At 43.5% G+C, this 23373-nt stretch overlaps 2 protein-coding genes across 2 annotated transcripts in view; both read left to right on the forward strand.

The window, feature by feature from the left end:
• The first annotated feature begins 75 nt into the window (after positions 1–75).
• Positions 76–23373, forward strand: part of LOC111979071 (zinc finger protein 135-like) — a 52194-nt gene continuing 28896 nt past the window's right edge. The window contains exons 1-2 of the mRNA XM_024147357.2: positions 76–3566; positions 3782–4431. Of these exons, the coding sequence (XP_024003125.2) occupies positions 3377–3566; positions 3782–4431 (840 nt within the window). The 5' untranslated portion in view covers positions 76–3376. The remainder of the gene's footprint in view (positions 3567–3781; positions 4432–23373) is intronic.
• On the forward strand, positions 5394–9701 carry LOC111970940 (zinc finger and SCAN domain-containing protein 22-like). Its single transcript, XM_023997710.2, has 2 exons — positions 5394–5750; positions 6173–9701. The coding sequence occupies exons 1-2, from the start codon at positions 5570–5572 to the stop codon at positions 7087–7089; spliced, it is 1098 nt and encodes a 365-aa protein (XP_023853478.1). The 5' UTR covers positions 5394–5569; the 3' UTR covers positions 7090–9701.

Below are 23373 nucleotides of genomic sequence, written 5' to 3' on the forward strand. Positions count from 1 at the left end.
CCTCAGCCCCAACATCAGGCCAGCTCAGCCCCAACATCAGCCAGCCTCACCCAACATCAGCAGCCTCAGCCCACATCAAGCCCAGCCTCAGCCCCAACATCAAGCCCAGCCTCAGACCCAGCCCCAACATCAGGCCCAGCCTCAGCCCCAACATCAAGCCAGCCTCAGCCCCAAATCAGGCCAGCACCCAACATCAGGCCCAGCCTCAGCCCAAACCCCAGCCTCAGCCCAAACCCCAGCCTCAGCCCAAACCCCAGCCTCAGCCCTTCCCCACAACCTTTCTCCTGGGCCAACCCTTCCAAACAGCACAGAACCAAACTGTTATGTTGTCTAAACAGAATGTCCCCCTGATGATATTTACACTTCCCTATGTGCAAAGCCCTGCAGCTCAAAGTGAGGAAGTCAAAGGTGTGGAAAGCACTACGTTGCACAACTACAACGTTCCTTGTTCTTGCCAGGTGTGTGGGCAATCATTTGACTTCACGCGTCATTTGATAAGACATGTTCAGATGCACTTAGCGGAGCAAAACCGTTTGTGTGGTTTGTGTGGGAAGGTCCTTGARCCTGCAGAGAACATGGCGGTTCACCTGCAAACTCACAGTCTAATGAAAACGTTTTGTCATATTTGTGGCAAATGTTTCCCTAAGAATTCTGAGCTGAAATATCATATAAGTATTTATCACTATGTGGAGAAGCCACATCTGTGCGAAATGTGTGGGAAAACCTTCCGACATGGCAAGGCCCTTAAAGAGCATCATACGTCCTTTCACATAGAGGGACGAGATAAGCCGTATAAATGCCATTTGTGCAGAAAAGGCTTCTCGGGAGAAAGACAAGTTAAACTCCACCAGTTAACTCACACTGGAGAGAAACCGTATCAGTGTGAAGATTGTGGCATGTGCTTCAGGGAGAAGAATACTCTTAAAGGGCACATGAGGACTCACACAGGAGAGAAACCGTATAAGTGCAGAGAGTGTGGGAAATGCTTTAGATTGTTAGGTGCTTTAAAATGTCACCTACTAACTCACACTGGAGAGAAACCGTATCGCTGCAACGTCTGTGGCAGATGCTTCAGTCAGTCCTCATCCCGCAAGACTCACATGAAAACTCACAAAATGGCTCACGCAGTAGAKAGTCCACAGAGTGCAGAGAGACCAGACAGTGCAGAAAAGGCTTTGTCGGAGTAGGATCTCTAAAATGCTGGTCCAATGGAGAGACACCATAGCTTAGATCCCCCTCACAACACATATGAACATTTACTAAAGGAAGAACCCACAACCTGCCTTAGAAGTTGGAAAAGTGGCCTGTTCTGACACCTTTTAGAAGACAAAGACATGCCCCTAAAGTCACTTCTCTTGTTTAAATACATTGTGAATTAGCAGTTTGAAAACATCRCTAAAAACATTCCACAGTACATGTCATTTTCACAAAGAGGAGTCGGCAGCATGTGGTCAACTTGTCTGTCCCAAATTGTTATGAGACTGCCGACTGGTCCCTAAAATGTGTTAGTCTCACAGTTACAGATTGATTCATTTCTTTATGTTTTGGTTAAAAAGTATTGTAGCTTCCAGAGGATAACACAATAAAATATTTTGTACTGTTTTTCAACCACAGAAGGGACACACTTCTCATAATAATGAGAATGCATATTCACTGAATAGGTTTTTCTCCTCCATGTAGTCCATGTAAACCTTAAGATGTATGAGAACTGAACGTTTTTTTTCTAAAGGTATTTTGAGATCATATAGCGCGCATACTAAACTCAGCAAAAAAAGAAACATTCTCACTGTCAACTGTGTTTATTTTCAGCAAACTTAACATGTGTAAATATTTGTATGAACATAAGATTCAACAACTGAGACATAAACTGAACAAGTTCCACAGACGTGACTAACAGAAATKGAATAATGTRTACCTGAACAAAGGGGAGGTCAAAATCAAAAGTAACAGTCAGTGTCTGGTGTGGCCACCAGCTGCATTAAGTACTGTAGTGCATCTCTTCCTCATGGACTGCACCAGATTGGCCAGTTCTTGCTGTGAGATGTTACCCCGCTCTTCCACCAAAGGAAGGTTCCCGGACATTTCTGGGGAAATGGCCCTAGCCCTCACCCGCCGATCCAACAGGTCCCAGACGTGCTTAATGGGATTGAGATCGGGGTTCTTCGCTGGCCATGGCAGAACACTGACATTCATGTCTTGCAGGAAATCACGCACAGAACGAGCAGTATGGCTGGTGGCATTGTCATGTTGGAGGGTCATGTCAGGATGAGCCTGCAGGAAGGGTACCACATGAGGGAGGTGGAAGTCTTCCCTGTAATGCACAGGGTTGAGATTGCCTGCAATGACAACAAGCTCAGTCCGATGATGCTGTGACACACCGCCCCAGACCATGACGGACCCTCCAAATCGATCCCTCTCCAGAGTACAGGCTTCGGTGTAACGCTCATTCCTTCGACGATAAACGCGAATCTGACCATCACCCCTGGTGAGACAAAACCGCTACTCGTCAGTGAAGAGCACTTTTTGCCAGTCCTGTCTGGTCCAGCGACGGTGATGTTGTTGCCGGTGATGTTTGGTCAGGACCTGCCTTTACAACAGGTCTACAAGCCCTCAGTCCAGCCTCTCTCAGCCTATTGCGGACACTGATGGAGGGATTGTGCGTTCCTGGTGTAACTCGGGCAGTTGTTGCCATCCTGTACCTGTCCCACAGGTGTGATGTTCGGATGTACCAATCCTGTGCAGGTGTTGTTACACATGGTCTGCCAATGCGAGGACGATCAGCTGTCCGTCCAGTCTCCCTGTATAGCTGTCTTAGACGTATCACAGTACGGACATTGCAATTTATTGCCCTGGCCACATCTGTAGTCCTCATGCCTCCTTGCAGCATGCCTAAGGCACGTTCACGCAGCTGAGCAGGGACCCTGGGCATCTTTCGTTTGGTGTTTTTCAGAGTCAGTAGAAAGGCCTCTTTAGTCTCCTAATTTTTCATAACTGTGACCTTAATTGCCTACCGTCTGTAAGCTGTTAGTGTCTAAATGACCGTTCCACAGGCGCATGTTCATTAATTGTTTATTGTTCATTGAACAAGCATGGGAAACAGTGTGAAGTTATTTGGATTTTTACGAATTATCTTTGAAAGACAAGTGTCCTGAAAACGGGATGTTTCTTTTTTTGCTGAGTTTAGATAGTCGACTTGGTCTCAAAGAAACTGTTGTCTTTGCTGTTGTTATCTTTGTTTCACTTCAGTCCCAGAAGGTGGCGATAATGCGCCAACTTGATTGTTGTTGGGTGCGCCCTGAACCGTAGAAGAAGACTTTCAATCGTAAACAACTAGCTAACGTTAGCTGGCTGCTAGTGTGCGTTTAATTTCGCAATAATGGCCAAATTGGAGTTGCTAAGTTTGTTTCTCACTGAACGATTAACGTCAGCTGCACAGGATATATATAAAATGGTAGAAGAAACGTTTGCAGAATACCAAGCAGAGATCACTTACGTAAAGAGAGAGAATGAATTTCTACGGAAGCAGTTAAATGCTAACAGACCGAGAAAAGTGAACGTAAAACGAGGTTTGTAGAACCTAATAATGCACCTTTCATTATTGGGAATTGAAGCCATATTTCTATCTAAAAGAGCATATATCAGGGTGTGAACTATCTACTGTACTTGTGTTTAGGGGGAGTTGTGACATGTGCAGTGCACGCACGTCCGCTATAGAATTGTTTTTTTTTACCAACAAGGGGAGTGTCTGAGATGTTATTTTGTCAACCATCCATAACTGCAGGTCTACGACAGATCACCCGCACTGTCTCTGTAGCAGTAGCTCCCCCAAAGCTGCAGCAGCATTGTGAGCAGGAGTCGAGCCCCAGTCTGGGGAAGGAGGTTTCACAAACTGAGGGCAAGAAGCAAGAAGCAAGGACCAGTCAGGGGGAAGAGCAGCTTCAAGAGACTGGAACAACAGAATTGATGCCTACACCCACCACTCACTGTTGCAGCAAAGACAATGATCTTGGCCCATCCAAAACATTACCCCAGATCCAGCCCAAGCCCTTACCCTCCTTACCCATACCCCTTCTCCTGGCTCAGCCCGCACAGCCCTTCCAAATCGCACAGAACCAAGCCGTCGTCTTATCTCATCAGATATCGCCTCTGGTCATTCAGGTTGTAAAGAAATTGTTTATTTGTAAAGACTGTGGGAAGACTTTCCGTTACATGAGTCGTTTGAAACAGCACACACGCATGGCTCACACGCAGGAAAAACCCCACTGCTGTACGTTGTGTGGAAAGTGTTTTCTTACCGCCAGCAAGTTAAAAACACACCAGCTAATACACACCGGCGAGAGACCCTACCTCTGTAATGTCTGTGGTCACTGTTTCAACCAGAGGTCGAACCTCAAAGTACACATGCAGAGGAAACACAAAGATGTCAAGGGTGTGTGACAAAAAAATATATAGCATACAGTATATGGATTTACATTCATATTTACATTTTAGTCATTTAGAAGACGCTCTTAGCCAGAGCGACTTACAGTTAATGCATTCATCTTCAGATAGCTAGGTGGGATGATGATGAAAATGTTGTGGGGAAAAGACAGCAAAAATAAATAAAGTTGTGTGTAAGACACACATCTCCCCAACCCCTACACTCAGGTGTATGTCAGTGGAGGCTGAGGGGAGAACGGCTCATATAAGTCTGGACCGGGGTGAATGGAATGGCATCAAACATTGTGTTTGATGTAATTAATACCAATCCTCAAATTCCCCTCCAGCCATTACCACGAGCCCGTCCTCCCCAATTAAGGTGCCACCACCCTCCTGTGGTGTACATAATTTCTCCTCCCTTTCTTCCCTGTATTGTTGTCTCAAATCATAAACTACATTAAAGATGTAAAACAGCCTGTTTTCTTTTACAGGATCCAACCTCTAACTTGTATCATATTTTGGCTCTAATTGCTGGACAGGTCTTGCATGGTAAGATGCTTTTTTGCTCAGCTAAAAAGCCAATTCAGTCGACCCCTGATAAAGTGCACATTGGTTAATTGCACCAGTCTATACAAAACAGTCTCAAGTCAGATGGTGTGTTCTAGATACACACACCCACAAATCATGAGAGGATTCATATGTTATTTCAATGTGTGGAAGATGGTAAACACTCTTCCAGGCACTACATAAGTAGTTGGCTGTATTTTGTATGCAAAATTCACCTGGGTATACCACTCAAAGCTCACTCATTGGTATTCACTTTTGTAGCCTGTGGTAGGTGCCCCAAAATTAACAAGCCCTTTTTAACCTATATAAACCATTTCAAAATATTTACTGTTGTGCTGTCTTCCATAAGAACACCCTGCACAGTAATGAAGAATATGGATTAACGTGTACAATGCATTCATTTTCAGCATTCCTTGAGAGCTGAACATGATGTTTGGGTTTGGCCCTATCATATTTAGGGCCTCACGTTTTCCTAGTATTACGGTAACAGCGGGCATTCCTTATCACGTGATCAGCGAGAGCATCTTTTAGGTCCATTTTGGATGATAGCGAGAGCTCTTGTAGCTAGCTACGACACCCGAAAATGACTAAATTGCAGTTTTTAAATGTATTTTTGACCGAGCGGCTTATGCTCGCTGCCCAGGAGATCTATAAATCTGTCGAAGACACGATTTTGGAATACCAAGAGGAGATTGCGCTCAGGGAGAGGGAGAACGACCATCTGAGACGTAGGCTTCGAGACGCTGGGATTGAAATATGGCCAGGTTAGTAGCTACCATGCTAAAATTAGCACGGAAGCCGCACGCCAGGAAACCAAATTGGTCACTAAAGTGTTGTTGTATGCATGCATAACTGCGTAACTAGCGAAAGGGCCCTTGATTTTTTCATATATATATTTTACACCCTGTATTAACGCTTCGAGAAGTAGCCAGGTAGCTCATGTTTTTCAGAAGGCTAACATTAGTTAATAATGTAAGCGCTAGCTAACTCAGCTAGCTAGTTAGCCACCTTTGTTCCTTAGCTAGTTAGTTGTTGCGTTTTAGACTCAGATTTTCAGGCATCTGTCTTGCTGATTCATTTCTGAAATCGGGTTCCTGTGATAACGTTATATAAATGTAGTTTATCGTATATTTCCGCGATCGTAAATCATATCTGACTGCCACGTCCCTCCCACTCTTCCATCCAGACCGTCAGTCCATGGCACTATTGGAGGAGGAGGATGGCGAGCATCCCCGCCGGGAATGGAGCCCCAGTATGGGCCATGAGGAGCGCATCCCCATCCTGGTCAAGGAGAAACGGGAGCTCAGGTACAGCCAGGGGGACGAACAGCTTCGCGGCCACGGCTCCTGCAGCACCCCAGAGTCCATGTTCACCCCTCCCCGCGTCAGCAACGAATACCCCCAGGACCCTCCCCAGTCCTCCAACCTGCCCCAGAACCCATCGGTGGAGAACAGAGAGAGGGAGCCTGGTCCCAGAAGCTCATCCAGACACGTCAAATCAGAAGGGTCCCACAGAGGCTCATCGTCGTCTTCATCCAACAGCGGCCCGCAGCCCCTGGCCACGGTCAACCCCAACTGCTCCAACGAGAACATTGACATCATCGGGGTGGAGAACGGAGGGCAGATGTCGGCGTCTAAAGGACGAGCCGGCGGGAGCAGAGGTCAGGGCTCCCACTTAGGCAACCAGGGCGCTAATTCCACCGCGGCCGCAGAGTGTGGAAAATCTCCTCTCCAGGTGCACGTGTCGTCGTTCTGCTGCAGGGTGTGCGGGGAGACGTTCAGCCACGTCGGTCACCTGCATGTCCACGTCCAGGTGCACACCCGGGAGAAGCCGTATCGCTGCGGGGTGTGTGGAAAGTGCTGCAGCTCCTCCGGCAGGCTCCAGGAGCATGCCAGGAGTCACACTGGAGAGAAGCCGTACCGCTGCCAGAGCTGTGGAAAAGGATTTACCCAGATGGCCCATCTGAAGGTCCACATGCGTATCCACACAGGAGAGAAACCCTACAGCTGCCCCGTGTGTGGCAAGTGTTTCAGCCGCTCYGACAAAATCAAACGTCACCTCCAGACCCACAGCCGCGAGGGCACCTACTTCTCGGGGCAGTGAGATGAGGGAGACGCCACCGCTGGTGGTTGTTGTTAATGAAAGACGGAGTCTCGGTATATGAATTGCTGATTATGGGACATTTTTAAAAAGCTAAAATTGCTGCCACTAAGACGAGGCTTTTTTTCTCTCTCTCTCTCTGAGCTATTCTGTGACTTTCTTAGAATGTTTTATCTCTCCTAAGTAACAGTTCTCTCCATGCCATAGTCTGTCTCTCATGCAATAGGATTTGTATTGCAGTATAGTCAATTTAGTATGTGTCCATTTTTTTTCTTTTTGTACTTGAGTTATTAGCTAGTATTTCCTAATTATTTAGTATTTTAGTAATAAGCTTGATAGCATGATGATAATGAAGTCTTCCGCTATGCGCCTTGAACGGAGTGCATTCAGGATTGCAACAATGCAGCGTTCCAAAACGTGGTCTTGCCCCAGACGATTTGCACAGGGCCAATTTACAMCAATTTCAAGTTTCTAAAAGCAATGGTTGTTTTTAGAATTTTATTTMTTTTTGATAAAGTATATCACAGCTTCTTCTGACACCCTGAAATCKGATTTCCTGAATCACCTGACTGAAATTCGTAAGCTGTTTTTGTGTTTTTTTATGAACACTGGCTAACCGTATGGGCATTGTTTATAAACAGTTGTCCATTCTTTGAGTTTCCAAATATGGATATAAAGTAGACATATTAGCCATTGTTAGTTCGGGTGAGGTCAGGGGTGGGCATTACGGTTAGCAATAGAATACAGCAGGCAGGGCTATGTTTCTGTACGGTTAGCCACCTAAAGCCTCCCTGATATACCCAATGTTAAAGAAGCATTGCCTCTCCCTCARTCACACCAACAGCGTCATTGCATTTTGGTACACCAGAAGTATTCTGAACAAAAATATAAACTCAACAATTTCAACTATTTTACTGAGTTTATATTATATGAAATCAGTCAATTGAAATAAATTCATTAGGCCCTAATCTATGGATTTCCCGTGAATGGGCAGGGGCACAGCCATGGTTGGGCCTTGGAGGGCATAGGCCCACCCACTGAGGAGCCAGGGCCAGCCAGTCAGATTGAGTTTTTCCTACAAAGGTGCTTTATTATAGACACATATCCCTTAGTTTAATCAGCTGTCCGGGTGGCTGGTCACAGACAATCCAGCAAGTGAAGAAGTCGGATGTGGAGCTTCAGGGCTGGCGTGGTTACACTTGATCTGTGGTTCTGAGGCCGGTTGGACGTACTGCAAAATTCTCTAAAACAACTTTGGAGRCGGCTTATGGTAGAGAAATTAACATAMAATTCTCTGGCAACAGCTTTGGTGGACATTCCTGCAGTCAGCCTGCCCAGCATGCCCCTCCCTCAACTTGAGATGTCTGTGGCATTCTGTTGTGTGACAAAACTGCACATTTTAGAGTGGCCTTTTATTGTCCCCAGCACAGGGTGCACCTGTGTCATGATCAGCTTGATGATATTCCACACCTGTCAGGTGGATGGATTATCTTGGTAAACAAAAAATGCTCAATAACAGGGATGTAAACAAATTTGTGCAAAACATTTGAGAGAAATACGCTTTTTSTGCGTATGAAACATTTCTGGCATCTTTTATTTCCGCTAATGAAACATGGGACTAATACTTTATATGTTACTTTTTTATATTTGTGTTCAGTGTACATACATTTCCAATAGAACGTTGCATTGCAGTGCGTTCTGTGTGGTGCATGTGTTGGATATATCCAACCTATGCATCAAATTGTATGGTAGAGATACACGTTCAGTGTATTTGCGTAGCAACGCAAAATGATATGCAATGGCGCTGTCGGTCTGATCAAGGCATTAGTCACGGTTGCAGAACTGTACACGGCCACCTGAATTTCAGACAACTTGTAACTGATACAATAAAAACATAATATTATCACAGAGGAGTCAACATTGAGACTGCTATTCTGCAAGATAAATTTGACCTTGGTGATGATCATTCTGTGTATGACCACTATCTATCCCCCACCTCTGATGCAGATAGGGTTGATGTGTCCTATGACCTGCACTACTACAGTATTTAACCAACACGGTGCAGAGAAAGACCGATTCCTCAGCTGAGTCATACAGTATTTTACCATGTATGTGTCTGTGATGCTTGTTTCAAGACGATTGGTCCAGAGCTAGGTGCTGCTGCACATATATTCACTATACTAAATATCTAGTAATGGTGGCCAGTTGTTTGGAAGTGTAAAATAAWTTTTTTCAGACCCAGATCAAGGTTTCTCCTGGAATAAAAAGCACTTTAGTGTATATTGTGAAAGCATTTAATCCAGGAGTAATAAATGCCGAGCTGAGACCAATGCTCATGAACAAGCAGTAGGCCTGTGGCCCATACCAGATACAAACCACAGCCCCATCACTTAGGCCAAGTGTCTTGGGCAATAGGGGCTTGGGGTTGTCACAAGACAGGGCCTTTATCACCTCTCAGGACTGAGGCTACTACAGTAGGCCGTCTAACTCAACCGGCATCCCTCCAGTCTCTTTCCCACAGTCTATTCTGGGACACCGCTGCTCCCACACACATTACTGTACAGTGTTGTATCATTGTGTACTAAATGTTATTTTTTAATAAACTAGTAACTGACTACGCTGCCTTTGTTCATTTCTCCATATATAGGCATACTAGCCGAGAGATGGCCGGCACTAGAATAAGATGCTTGTTTGCATGATTATTAGCTGTTCAAATGAACTCCGACTGAACCTAAATGTACAGTTAAACAACTTCACCGACACAGCAGAGTCCCTAAATCTCAAATCAAGATAAACTACCCACACCTATCTACGGTTTTTATTTTCATGTAATCTTTAACTAGGCAACTCAGTAAGAACAAATTCTTATTTACAATGACAGCCTTTTTTTATTTATTTATATTTCACCTTTATTTAACCAGATAGGCCAGTTCCAAGAAAGCAAAGCAGTGTGACAAAAACAACACAGTTACACATAAACAAACGTACAGTCAATAACACAAAAKAAAAATATATGTACAGTGTGTGCAAATGTGGAAGAGTAGGGAGGTAGGCAATAAATAGGCCCWAGAGGTGAAAATAATTACAATTAATACTGGAGTGATGGGTGCAAGAGGGTAAGTAATAATATGGKGATGAGGTAGTCGGGTGTACTATTTACAGATTGTCTGTGTACAGGTACAGTGATTGGTAARCTGCTCTGACAGCTGATGCTTAATTGGAGAGGGAGATATATCAGAGATTTTTGCAATTCGTTCCAGTCATTGGCAGCAGAGAACTGTAAGGAAAGGCAGCCAAAATAAGTGTTGGCTTTGGGGATGAGCGTGCTACGGATGGGTGTTGCTATGGTGACCAGCGAGCTGAGATAATGCGGCGCTTTACCTAGCGAAGACTTATAGATGACCTGGAGCCAGTGGGTTTGGCGACGGATGTGTAGTGAGGGCCAGCCAACGAGTGCATACAGGTCGCAGTGGTGGGTAGTATATGGGGCTTTKGTGATCAAACAGATGGCACTAGGATGGACTACATCCAGTTTGCTGAGTAGAGTGTTGTGGGCTATTTTGTAAATRACAWCGCCGAAGTCAAGGATCGGTAGGATAGTCAGTTCTACAAGGTTATGTTTGGTGACATGAGTGAAGGAGCCTTAGTTGTGAAATAGGAAGCAGATTCTAGATTTAATTTTGGATTGGAGATGCTTAATGTCAGTCTGGAAGGAGAGTTTACAGTCTAACCAGACACCTAGCTATTTGTAGTTGTCCACATATTCTAGGTCAGAACCGTCCAGAGTAGTGATGCTAGTCGGGCAGGAGGGTGCGGACAGCAATCGGTTGAAGAGCATGCACTTAGTTTTACTAGCATTTAAAAGCAGTTGGAGGCCACGGAAGGAGTGTTGTATGGCGTTGAAGCTCGTTTGGAGGTTTGTTAGCACAGTGTACAAAGAAGGGCCAGATGTATACAGAATGGTGTCGTCTGCGTAGAGGTGGATCAGAGAATCACCAGCAGCAAGAGCGACATCATTGATATATACAGAGGCCCTCCGATTTGACACACTGAACACTATCTGAGAAGTGTTCCAGGATACCTGGGCCTTGTTGATTAGAAAGGCCTGCTCGCTGAAGTCTTTTAGGGAGCATTTGACAGTGAWKAGGGGTGGTCGTTTGACCGCGGACCCATTACGCACGCAGGCAATGAGGCAGTGATCGCTGAGATCCTGGTTGAAGACAGCAGAGATGTATTTAGAGGGCAAGTTGGTCAGGATGATATCTAAGAGGGTGCCATGGTTACAGATTTAGGGTTGTACCTGGTAGGTTCCTTGATAATTTGTATGAGATTGAGGGCATTTATCTTAGATTGTACCAAAAGGCCTCCTGCAGGGACTGGGATTTTTTTTTTTAATACTATATAAATATAGGACAAACCACACATCACAACGAGACAGACACAACACTACATAAAGAGAGACCTAAGACAACATAAGGCAGCAAAACATGACAACACAGCATGGTACAAACATTACTGGGCAAAGTCAACAACACAAAGGTCAAGAAGGTAGAGACAACAATACATCATACAAAGCAGCCACAACTGTCAGTAAGTGTCCATGATTGAGTCTTTGAATGAAGAGATTGAGATAAAACGTTGAGGGGCTAGGGGTTGATTTTGGGATTCAGGGTATAAGTACCACGCACATGCTGGAATAAATGTGTCGGTGTATCAACAATTTTTTTTTTTTCATATGCTGATTGATTCGTCTCGGATGGATGATACAACTATTTGATTTCAGCTGCCCCATGTTCTTAAGTACTTACGGTAACTAACTTTTTCTGATTGTGTCACATTCGTTCTTATTTTACAAACTATTTGGTTTGTTGTGCCCTGCCAGCGACCCTCGACATGACGAAGTTACWGTTTCTAAATGTATATTTGMCCGAACGGTTGATGTTAGCTGCCCAATAGATATGAGACACAAATAATACAGGGAAAGAGCGAATGATCAACTGAGATGCAAGCTGCACGGAAATGGGATTCCATGGCCAGGTTAGTAACAGTAGACAGCTAGCGAGAATAACGTCCTCAGGTCTTCTGTAGATATCTTATTTGAAATATGAAKTAATGTTAGCTAGCTAACCTGTCCCCGTATCTGCGTTTAGACGTCGACGATGGGTATGACGTGTGGTATAATGGTCTGTACAGRCGTCACTCCGTCGATCGACGTGTGAGCATGGGCGGAGTCGGATTTTTTGGAGCAATGCGTACTTTTGTTCACATCGCAGTTGCGTTCCACCACAGAAAAATTAGACATATTTCACCTGATGTATAAATGTGAAGTATCTGGTCGAAAATCTCCCCCCTGCCAGAATAACCCCACCACCCACTCTCTTCGCGTGAACGCGCACTCACTCCTTCATTGCTACGACTTGCTTACTAGTTGAAATTTCTTAGCACTTTAGGCTGCGTTTCATTATTTTTTWAWTKKYSGKTTKRWYSSSGGGGRGGCACTAGGAATGTCTGTAGTTTTCGGATTGGCTATTTGTTTCAAGTGTATTAGTCTATAAATAAATCTCTTTGCCAAAATTCGTCATCTCTCCCATGTCTTATTATTGTTTATTTATTTTTTATTTTATTAAAACATTTTAGAGGGTGGATCAGCTTTAATATTGCTGATAGATTGTAGCTTCCATCAATGTAATTCTCTGCATCATTTCCAACCCCCCATCGAAAGGGGGGTGAATGTAACCGATGTGAAATGGCTAGCTAGGTAGCGGTGGTGCGCGCTAGCAGCCTTTCAGTCGGTGACGTCACTTGCTCTGAGACTTGAAGTAGTGGTTCCCCTTGCTCTGCAAGGGCCGCGACCTTTGTGGAGCGATGKGTAACGATGCTTCATGGGCKACCGYTGTTGATGTGTCCCAGGGTCCCTGGTCCGCGCCCGGGTCGGGGCGAGGGGACGCCGTAAAGTTATACTGTTACACATGCATACATATACACACATACACATATATATTTTCCTGTATTATTCCTCGCAATCCCTACCACCCTTCCCCTAATTGKAGTAAACTAATAAACAATAACACTTAAACGCTACTTAAGGATTTAACTAGCTTCAGAAGCAAACATGTCTCTACAAATTGGAGGAGCTTGAACTGCGCTTACTACTCAGGAGGATAAATAAAAACAAACAAGGGATCAAATGGAATGTTCGTCCATGAACCAGAATCTGGGTTTTAGACGAGTGGCAGCACACGGAAAAGTATTGCTTCGAAACTAGGAATCTTTTACCGCTTGTGCATTGTCACGGAAGTGTGCCAGGTTATCAGGCATGTCCCGAAGGAGGATTTTGTTGCCTATCCCTAAAAGTATTCGGATCATTAGAATTATTTGTTTTATACAGGAGCTGTCGATAGAAAATATATTCGGATCTGAGCTCCAGAAAACTCGGCCAGCGAGTACTAAAACTACAAGGGAGGTTTCTCAAKGATCCTGATTGTAGTCTGCGATGCAAAGTACCGCTTCACCATGATCAACGTGGGCGCATATGGTCGGGAGGGAGAAGCAAGTTCGGAGTGCTTGCCGGGGACACAAACACCGAGCCCATATGTCTTCGTGGGAGACGAGGCATTCCCTCTGAGGGTAAACCTGATGCAACCATATCCAGGTAAGATATGCTAAATGCATGTGACTATACACTGAGTGTACAAAACATTAGGAATACCTTCTCTTTCCATGAAAGACCAAGCAAATCCAGGTGAAGCTATGATCCCTTATTGAAGCCACTTGTTACATCCACTTCAATCAGTGTAGATGAAGGGGAGGAGACAGGTTAAAGAAGGATTTTTAAGCCTTGAGACATGGATTGTTAATGTGTGCCATTCAGAGGGTGAATGGGCAAGACAAAATACAAAAAAGTGTCTTTGAACGGGGTATGGTAGTAGGTGCCAGGMGCACAGGTTTTAGTGTGTCAAGAACTGCAACGCCGCTGGGTTTTTCAAGCTCAACAGTTTCCTGTGTATAAAAAATGGTCCACCACCCAAAGGACACCCAGCCAACTTGACACACCTGAGAAGCATTAGAGTCAACATGGGCCAACATCCCTGTGGAAMGCTTTTGACACCTTGTAGAGTCCATGCACGGGTGAATTGAGGCTGTTCTGAGGGCAAAAGAGGGGGGTGCAACTCAATATTAGGAAGGTGTTCCTAATGTTTTGTACACTCAGTGTAAATGTGTTGTGAAAATTATACCAATATTTACTTGTAATTATATGCCTCACATAAGTGATCTGGCATCCCAATAAGAGGATGGGGGGGCCTATATCCAAAGCATAGGCTACACAGTTGTTACACAGTATATATTTGATAGCCTTCATGTTCCTGTTCAATACTAATGGAAACGCATATATTATTYAAAGGTTCTTCTCGCCTTGGTGTGCACAACAACCACAAGGATTACTTCCTCACACCAGCTGGTCGAGTGTCTTTCCAGGATGCTGCTCTCACGTGCTAGTCTTGCTAACACCAACCTCTCTATGTCCTTGACTTGAGAGTCTGGAACGGCTTTTGATGTGTCTCACGAAGCGAAGATAATGAAGGGGCTGTGCCCTCAGACTTCAAGGCGGCATCCTACGCTGGTTGTATATCCCTTTTTTCAAATGAAATAAATCATGATCTATTGTTTTTACATATGTCCGCCCCAGCTCTTGCGGAATTAGCAAACACACACAGAGGCTAGCTAGTCCAAACCTTTGGAGTTAGGACATCGTTTGCCGCTAACGTCATGAATAAATCATCACACATATTTTCAAAACGTAACCCTTCTACAATAAAACGAGTGGCATATTCGACAACTACAACCTGTTAAACGTTACAATCTTGTGGCAAGCAAGTAGCAACTAAAGTTAACTAGCATTGCTAACGTTAGCTAGAATTGTTCAACCCATAGAAAGCCAGCCAGCTAATAACTTTAACTTGCTTGCTATCAACTCGAAATCAGCTAGCATATCAAATCAATGTATTAGTTATAAATGAACTAGTTAGCTAATTATAGGCTGAACATTTCCTTACCCACTGAAATTGACATAGTAGGGCAATGATGTGAATCACCCATACATTCTAGCAAGCTAGCTACTACTGTACTACCCAAATTCACTTCTGGCAAGTTTCCTCCCTGCCCCCTAATTTTGGTAATGTATGAACATGAAATACCCTAAACATTAATAGATCATAGTCTGCTCCAAAAGGATCAAACTACAGCAAGTATGACCAACAAAACGAAAAGAGATATGAATCATTTTTCATCAGGTCAACCTAAAATGTCTATCTAATGCAACATTTTACAAATTTAAAGATCGAGAAAACGAGAGCATGTACAAAATGTACTTTATTTTACAGGATTATATAATGCGTGAAGCAAACATGGAATTACTATGAAATGTGAAGGTGAAGACTCTGAAGATGTCGAGTGAAAGTGTCTTTCATCCCTCTAAGTACCCTGTGGATGAAAGTGATTGTCTGGCTCCTCGCCATTAAACCTAGTTAAGGAGGAAACTGACGCCTTTGCAGCCTGAATGGAGAATGTTTTAGGTACGAACCAGTCCTCGGGGAATACGATTTATTTTGCCGGGTGCATACATTGCGTTGGATGGTAAGATGAAACCATCAATACTAGATCAACATCGCCACCTGCTGACCTTTGGGCTAGCTTGGAATGGTTGGTTGCTGTTCCTCCCTCCCTCCTTGTTGTTCCGTGTCACTCACTCACTCACAGTACACACACCAAGGCCCCTCCTCTGCCTGCTAGAGCGGCACTTCTCTMTCCCTCACGCTTTATCAGCTCTGGTTTATAAAATCACAAATTGACTTTTCTGCTGCTTCCCTCACTCGTATCGGGTCTGGATCCGACCAGGTCGTTATGGAACTGGTCTAGTTGTCCTCGGGTCYGTTCGGAAACAGATCTTTATATTGAAAAATGTATGTATAACGGGTACGGGTAGGAAAGCCCCAGGGCCATTTCAGAACAGGAACAACTTTTTGGACCCGTGAAGACCTCTACTTGAGAGGCCCAATATAACAATCCCTGTCACAACAGACAATGCCAGGAACATTGTGAATGCTGTCACAGAAGCTGGACTTGGACCACAAAAACGGGGCTTTTTATTTTTGTGTCATCTCCAGACCCACAGCCGTGAAGGCACCTAGGCTTGTGATTTTCTTTTTCTCTCGAAGAGCTAGGGATTCTGCGACTTTCTTAGAGAATGTTTTCTGAGTAACGCTTCTCCATGCCATAGTCTYTCTCTCTCTCATGCAATAGGTTTTGTATTGCATTATAGTCAATTTAGTGTGTCCATTTTCTTTTTGTACATTTCACTGAATGGAGTTTTTGTGAAAAAAACACAACATTTTCTGAGATAGTTGCTAGTCTTTCTGAATTATACTGAACAAAAATATGGTGTGGCATTTCAAGAAASTTATTAAAGAGCATGATCATTACACAGGTGCACCTTGTGCTGGGAACAATAAAAGGCCACTGTAAAATGGGGAGTTTTGTCACACAACACAGTGCTACAGATGTCACATGTTTTGAGGGAGCGTGCAGTTGGCATGCTGACTGCAGGAATGTCCACCAGAGCTGTTGCCAGAAAATGTTATGTTAATTTCTCTACCATAAGCTGCCTCCCAACGTCGTTTTAGAGAATTTGGCATAACATCCAACTGGCTGTTTAATCAGCTTATTGATATGCCACACCTGTCAGCTGGATGGATTTYCTTGGCAAAGGAGAAATGCACACTAATGCAGTTGCTTTGCAAATTTGTGCTCAAAATTTGAGAGAAATTAGCTTTTTGTGCGTATGGAAACATGGGACCAACACTTTACATGTTGCGTTTTTATATTTTTGTTCAGTATAACTGTGTTGCTTGTTCACGAGGGTTGGTCCTGAGCTAGGCGCTGCTGCACATACAGGTAACTGCTAAAATAATTAAAGATGGTGCCGACAGACATGGCAGCTCTGCTTCTAGCTCCTAAGCAACTTTGCGATATTACAGCACTGTTGGAGCTAGGAATACAACCATTTCGCTAGACCCGTAATAACATCTGCTAAACATGTGTATGTGACCAATAAAATTTTATTCAATTTAATGGAAATACTTTAGTAAATGAGCAATACAAAGTATATTGAAAGCAGGTGCTTCCACACAGGTGTGGTTCCTGAGTTAATTACCCAATTAACATCCAATCATGCTTAGGGTCATGTGAAAAATGCTGGGCAGGCCATTATTTTGGCTACCATGGCAATGCCCCCATCCACAGAGCACGAGTGTTCAGTGAATGGTTTGATGAGCATGAAAACAATTTAAACCATTTGCCATGGCTGTCTCAGTCACCAGATCTCAACCCAATTGAACACGTATGGGAGATTCTGGAGCACCGCCTGAGACAGCATTTTCCACCACCATCGACAAAACACCAAATTATGGATTTTCTTGTGGAAGTATGGTGTCGCATCCCTCCAATATAGTTCCAGACACTTATATATATATATATAATGGTCCTAGTATTAAACATGTATTAAACATGTCATCTCCAAAAGTTCCCTGTGAACAGTAATGAGTTAGGACGTCCCCGGGACAACATGAAATGTTCCCCTGGAGGATTTTGTCTAGTTCCCGTTTGTTCCCGGGGACGGCCCCATGGATGTTTTTAGGACTTCCTTGAGACGTTGTCATGTTCCCCCGGAGGTTTTTGTCTAGTTCCCGGTTTGTCCCGGGGACGTCACTTGATGGGAATTATTATTTAACATGTCCTCACCACCTGTGAGGTTTTGCTGTTTATAGTGTGCGGATTCGTCAATTCTTTGTTGATACATTCTGTCTGTATATTATGTTTATCATCTATATTCACCGTTTCATCAAATCAAATTCCGGATATGTTTAAATGTCCTTTGTGAATAAAGGTAACTCTGTTTCTGAATGTTATTCAACAATATAACTTATTTATTCTATGTTTCATATGCTTTCAGAGCTTGATCTTACCACATCGTAATATAAGATTGTTTTACTCCACACTCCAAACAATGTATAGCCTCAAATATAGCATGGTTTACAGAACAGAACTACCTTGTATGACTGTGCATGTGTGTACATTTCAATGGATGCTGTGAGTGTATTGTATGAGTATTCCAGTATGATGTGCAGGAGTTTATGTTGTAATTGGCAGTGGGTGGTGGTATGTGCATCAAATTGAGGGAAGTAGTACATAAAACATTGATTTTGGTATGTTATTACATGATTGGTTGAAGTTATTACATTCACAAAGTGTTTACTCACCAGTTAATGTAATAACATTCCATTTAGCGGGAAAAGTAATTACGTTTACCGGTCAATATTTTATTACGTTTACCAGCAAGTTATTACATGACCCTGTATATAGCTTATTTACTTTCTTATGTTTTKATTTCTATTTGTCATGTTTTTGTTCTACTTTACTTTATTTTTTAAAGTACTACTGATATTGATTACTGCATTTCACTGTACTTGTGCACATTACAATAAAAACTTAACTTGAAACTTCTAAATCTAAGTCTGTCCCTTAGAAGTTTATATCAAATGTTTTTAATGTTGTCATGCTTCATAAAAACAGGTGTAGACTAACAGTGAAATGCTTACTTATGCTCAGTCCCGTCCCAAAATTGCAAAGAAAAAAAGAGAAATAATAGAAAAATAATAACACAAGGAACAAATCCACAATGCCAATAACTTGGCTAAATACACAATATTTGCACATTATTCTTTTTTTAAATTCTTCAAGCTCTGTCATGTTGGTTGTTTTCAAGTCTTGCCATAGATTTTCAAGCAGATTTAACTCAACTGTAACTCGGCCACTCAGGAAGATTTACTCTCTTAGTAAGCAACTCCAGTGTAGATTTGGCCTTGTCTTTTAGGTTATTGTCCTGCTGAAATGTGAATTTGTCTCCCAGTGCCTGATGGAAAGCAGACTGAACCAGGTTTTCTTCAAGGATTTTGCCTGTGCTTAGCCCCATTCCATTTATTTTTGTCCTAAACTCCCTACTCCTTGCTGAAGACAAGCATACCCATAACATGATGCAGCCACCACCATGCTTACAAATATGAAGAGTGGTACTCAGTGATGTGTTGTGTTGGACCTGCCCCAAATGTAACGCTTTGTATTCAGGATGTAAAGTGAATTTCTTTGCCACATTTTTTGCAGTTTTACTTTGTGTGTCTTATTGCAAACAGGATGCATGTTTTGGAATATTTTTTTTCTGTACAGGCTTCCTTCTTTTCAATCTKTCATTTAGGTTAGTATGGTGGAGTAACTACAATGTTGTTGAACCACACAATGGGGTATTGTGTGTAGGCCAGTGACACAGCATCTCAATTTAATCAATTTTAAATTCAGGCTGTAACAACAAAATGTGGAAAATGCCAAGGGGTGTGAACACCTTCTGAAGACACTGTCTACACGGAGTATATCAAACATTAAGAACAACTGCTATTTCCATGACGACCAGCTGAAAGCTAGGATCCCGTATTGATGTCACTTGTTAAATCCACTTCAATCCGTGTAGATTAATGGGAGGAGACAGACTAAATAAGGATTTTTAAGCCTTGAGACAATTGAGACATGGATTGTGTATGTGTGCCATTCAGAGGGCGAATGGGCAAGACAAAATATGTAAGTGTCTTTGAACTGCAAAGCTCCTGGGTTTTTCACACTCAACAGTTTCCTGTGTGTATCAAAAATGGTACACCAGTCCAAAGGACATTGAGCCAACTTAACACAACTGTGGAAGCATTAGAGTCAACATGGGCCAACATTCCTGTGGAACGCTTTCTACACCTTGTAGCCCCAATCACTTAGGCCAAGTGTCTTGGGCAATAGGGGCTTGGGGTTGTYACAAGACAGGGCCTTTATCACCTCTCAGGACTGAGGCTACAAGAGTAGGCCATCTAACTCGACTGGCATCCCTCCAGTATCTTTCCCACAGTCTATTCTGGGACACCGTTGCTCCCACACACWTTACTGTACAGTGTTGTATCATTGTGTATTAAATGTTATTTTTTAATAAACTAGTAATTGATTACCTTGTCAATTGTTTTGTTTCCTCCTCCATACACCTAAAAAGCACAGCTCAGCTCTCTAGATTGAATAGTGCTAGTGTGCATTATTATCTGACAGCGGTTCAAATTAAAGCCTAGTTTGTTGGAACACAAATTAACTTTCCTGAACCTAGTGGTAAACACAGAGAAGCCACAGTAGCCACCRCAGAGAAGCCACAGTARYCACCACAGAGAARCCACAGTARYCACCRCAGAGAARCCACAGTAGTCACCGCAGAGAAGCCACAGTAACCGCCACAGAGAAACCACAGTAGTCACCGCAGAGAAGCCACAGTAACCGCCACAGAGAAACCACAGTAGTCACCGCAGAGAAACCACAGTAGTCACCGCAGAGAAACCACAGTCACCGCAGAGAAACCACAGTAGTCACCGCAGAGAAGCCACAGTAGTCACCGCAGAGAAGCTGAATCCCCAATCAAATCAAGATGGAGCTACCTGCACCGTAGCCCATTAATCGACTAAATGAGCCTACTTAATGTTACTCCTTATAGTCCAAGGACCTTATGTTCAGTTTAGAGGCTAATTGGCTCTGGCAGCCAAAACAGCCAAATACTACATCTAAACATGGGACGATTCTAGAAACATTAAGCCCTCTACTTTCATATCACAACAAAATAATTTCACAAATGCAAAATATACACTTACTGTACACTGTTTTATCTGGTTTTAATACAGTTGCAGCCTACTTTTTCAGTGACAACATGTTTGTCGTCCATCTTCCGTTTCCACACAGGTGTTCTGAGACGTAAATAGCTAATTAGCACAGGTAGGCCTACGCCTCGGTCTTCTGTCTGTAAACAAGCACTGTAACATGGACATATGACAGTGTGGGAACCCTATAAAGGTGTGTAGTAATTTAACCTTCAGATTTTTGGAAAATGATTTCCTTATGTTTCCACAACCAAGCAATGCGTTTTAACGTTCAGAGCACGTTCTTGCTTCACAAAACTCCCCCGGCCAGAAGAATATAGTACCCTCAATAGTCGCTAAAGTTAGTTAGCATCTATGAATGTGTTACCCGCACATATCCAATCCCCTCCGATCTATCCAATCTTCTCTGATCTATCCAATCCTCTCCGATCTACATCTAGTGCCAGGGGTTTATTTGGGATTCAAAGTTTGAGTAGGCCTTCCACACATCTCGATGGGTATTGACTTCCACACATCTCTTATGGTAGGCCTTCCACAGCATCTCTATGTAGCCTTCCCACACATCTCTATGGTAGGCCTTCCACACATCTCTGGGTAGGCCTACGCCAGCAATATCTCTTAAGGTAGGCCTACCACACATCTCATTGGTATGACTTCCACACATCTCTATGGTAGCTTCCACACATCTCTATGGTATGGTCTCCACACATCTCTATGGTAGTCCTACCAACATCTCTATGGTAGGTCTATCCACACATCTCTATGGTAGTCCTACCACACATCTCTATGGTAGGTCTACCACACATCTCTGTTGTAGGCCTACCACACATCTTCTGTTGTAGGCCTTCCACACATCTCTCGTTGTAGGCCTTCACACATCTCTATGGTAGGTCTACCAACATCTCTATGGTAGGCCTACCACACATCTCTATGGTAGCGTCTACCACACATCTCTATGGTAGGCCTTCCACACATCTCTATGGTAGGTCTACCACACATCTCTGTTTGTAGCCTACCCACACATCTCTATGGTAGCCTACCACACATCTTCCCCCTATGGTATGGTCTACCACACATCTCCTATGGTAGGTCTACCACACATCTCTATGTAGCTACCACACATCTCTGTTGTAGACCTACCACACATCTCTATGGTAGGCTTCCACACATCTCTATGGTAGGTCTACCACACATCTCTATGGTATGACTTCCACACATCTCTATGTAGGCCTACCACACATCTCTATGGTAGGCCTAGCCACACATCCTATGTTGGTAGGTCTACCACACATCTCTGTATTGTAGACCTACACACATCTCTATGGTAGGCTTCCACACACTCTATGGAGACTACCAACATCGTCTATGTATACTTCCACACATCTCTATGGTAGGCCTACCACACATCTCTATGGTAGGCTTAACCACACATCTCTATGGTAGGTCGTACCACACATCTCTATGGTAGGCCTACCACACATCTCTATGGTAGGCCTTCCACACATCTCTATGGTAGGCCTACCACCACATCTCTATGGTAGGTCTACCACACACTCTATGGTATGCCTGTCCAGCATATACTGAACAAAAATATAAACCCAACATGTAAAGTGTTGGTCCCATATTTCATGAGCCGAAATAAAAGATCCACGAAATGTTCCATACGCACAAAAAAGCTTATATCTCTCAGATTTTGTGCACAAATTTGTTTACATCTGTTAGTRAGCATTTTTCCTTTGCCAAGATATTCCATCCACCTGACAGATGTGGCATATCAAGAAGCTGATTAAACAGCATGATCCTTACACAAGTGGGCACAAGTTGCACAAATGTGCAATTTCCTAACACAACACAATGCCACATGTCTCAAGTTTTGAGGAAATGTGCAATTGGCATGCTGACTGCAGGAATGTCCACCAGAGCTGTTGACAGAGAATTGAATGTTAATTTCTCCCATAAGCCGCCTTAAAAGTCGTTTTAGAGAATTTGGCAGTATCAATCAATCAAATRTATTTATAGAGCTCTTTTTACATCAGCCAATGTCACAAAGTGCTGTACAGAAACCCAGCCTCTAAAACCCCAAACAACAAGCAATGCAGGTGTAGAAGCACTGTGGCTAGGAAAAACTCCCTAGAAAGGCAGGAACCTAGGAAGAAACCTAGAGAGGAACCAGGCTCTGAGGGGTGGCCAGTACTCTTCGGGCTGTGCCGGGTGGAGATTATAACAGAACATGGCCAAGATGTTCAAACATTCATAGATGACCAGCAGGGTCAGATAATAATAATCACAGTGGTTGTAGAGGGTGCAACAGGTCAGCACCTCAGGAGTAAATGTCAGTTGGCTTTTCATAGCCTGCTTTTCATAGMCTTTTCATAACCTGCTGTCTCTAACTCATTCAGAGTTAGAGACAGCAGGTGCGGTAGAGAGAGAGTCCAAAACAGCAGGTCCGGGACAAGGTTGCACGTCCAGTGAACAGGTCAGGGTTCCATAGGCAGAACAGTTGAAA

The sequence above is a fragment of the Salvelinus sp. IW2-2015 genome, linkage group LG1, assembly GCF_002910315.2.
Source record: "Salvelinus sp. IW2-2015 linkage group LG1, ASM291031v2, whole genome shotgun sequence".
Lineage (NCBI taxonomy): Eukaryota > Metazoa > Chordata > Actinopteri > Salmoniformes > Salmonidae > Salvelinus > Salvelinus sp. IW2-2015.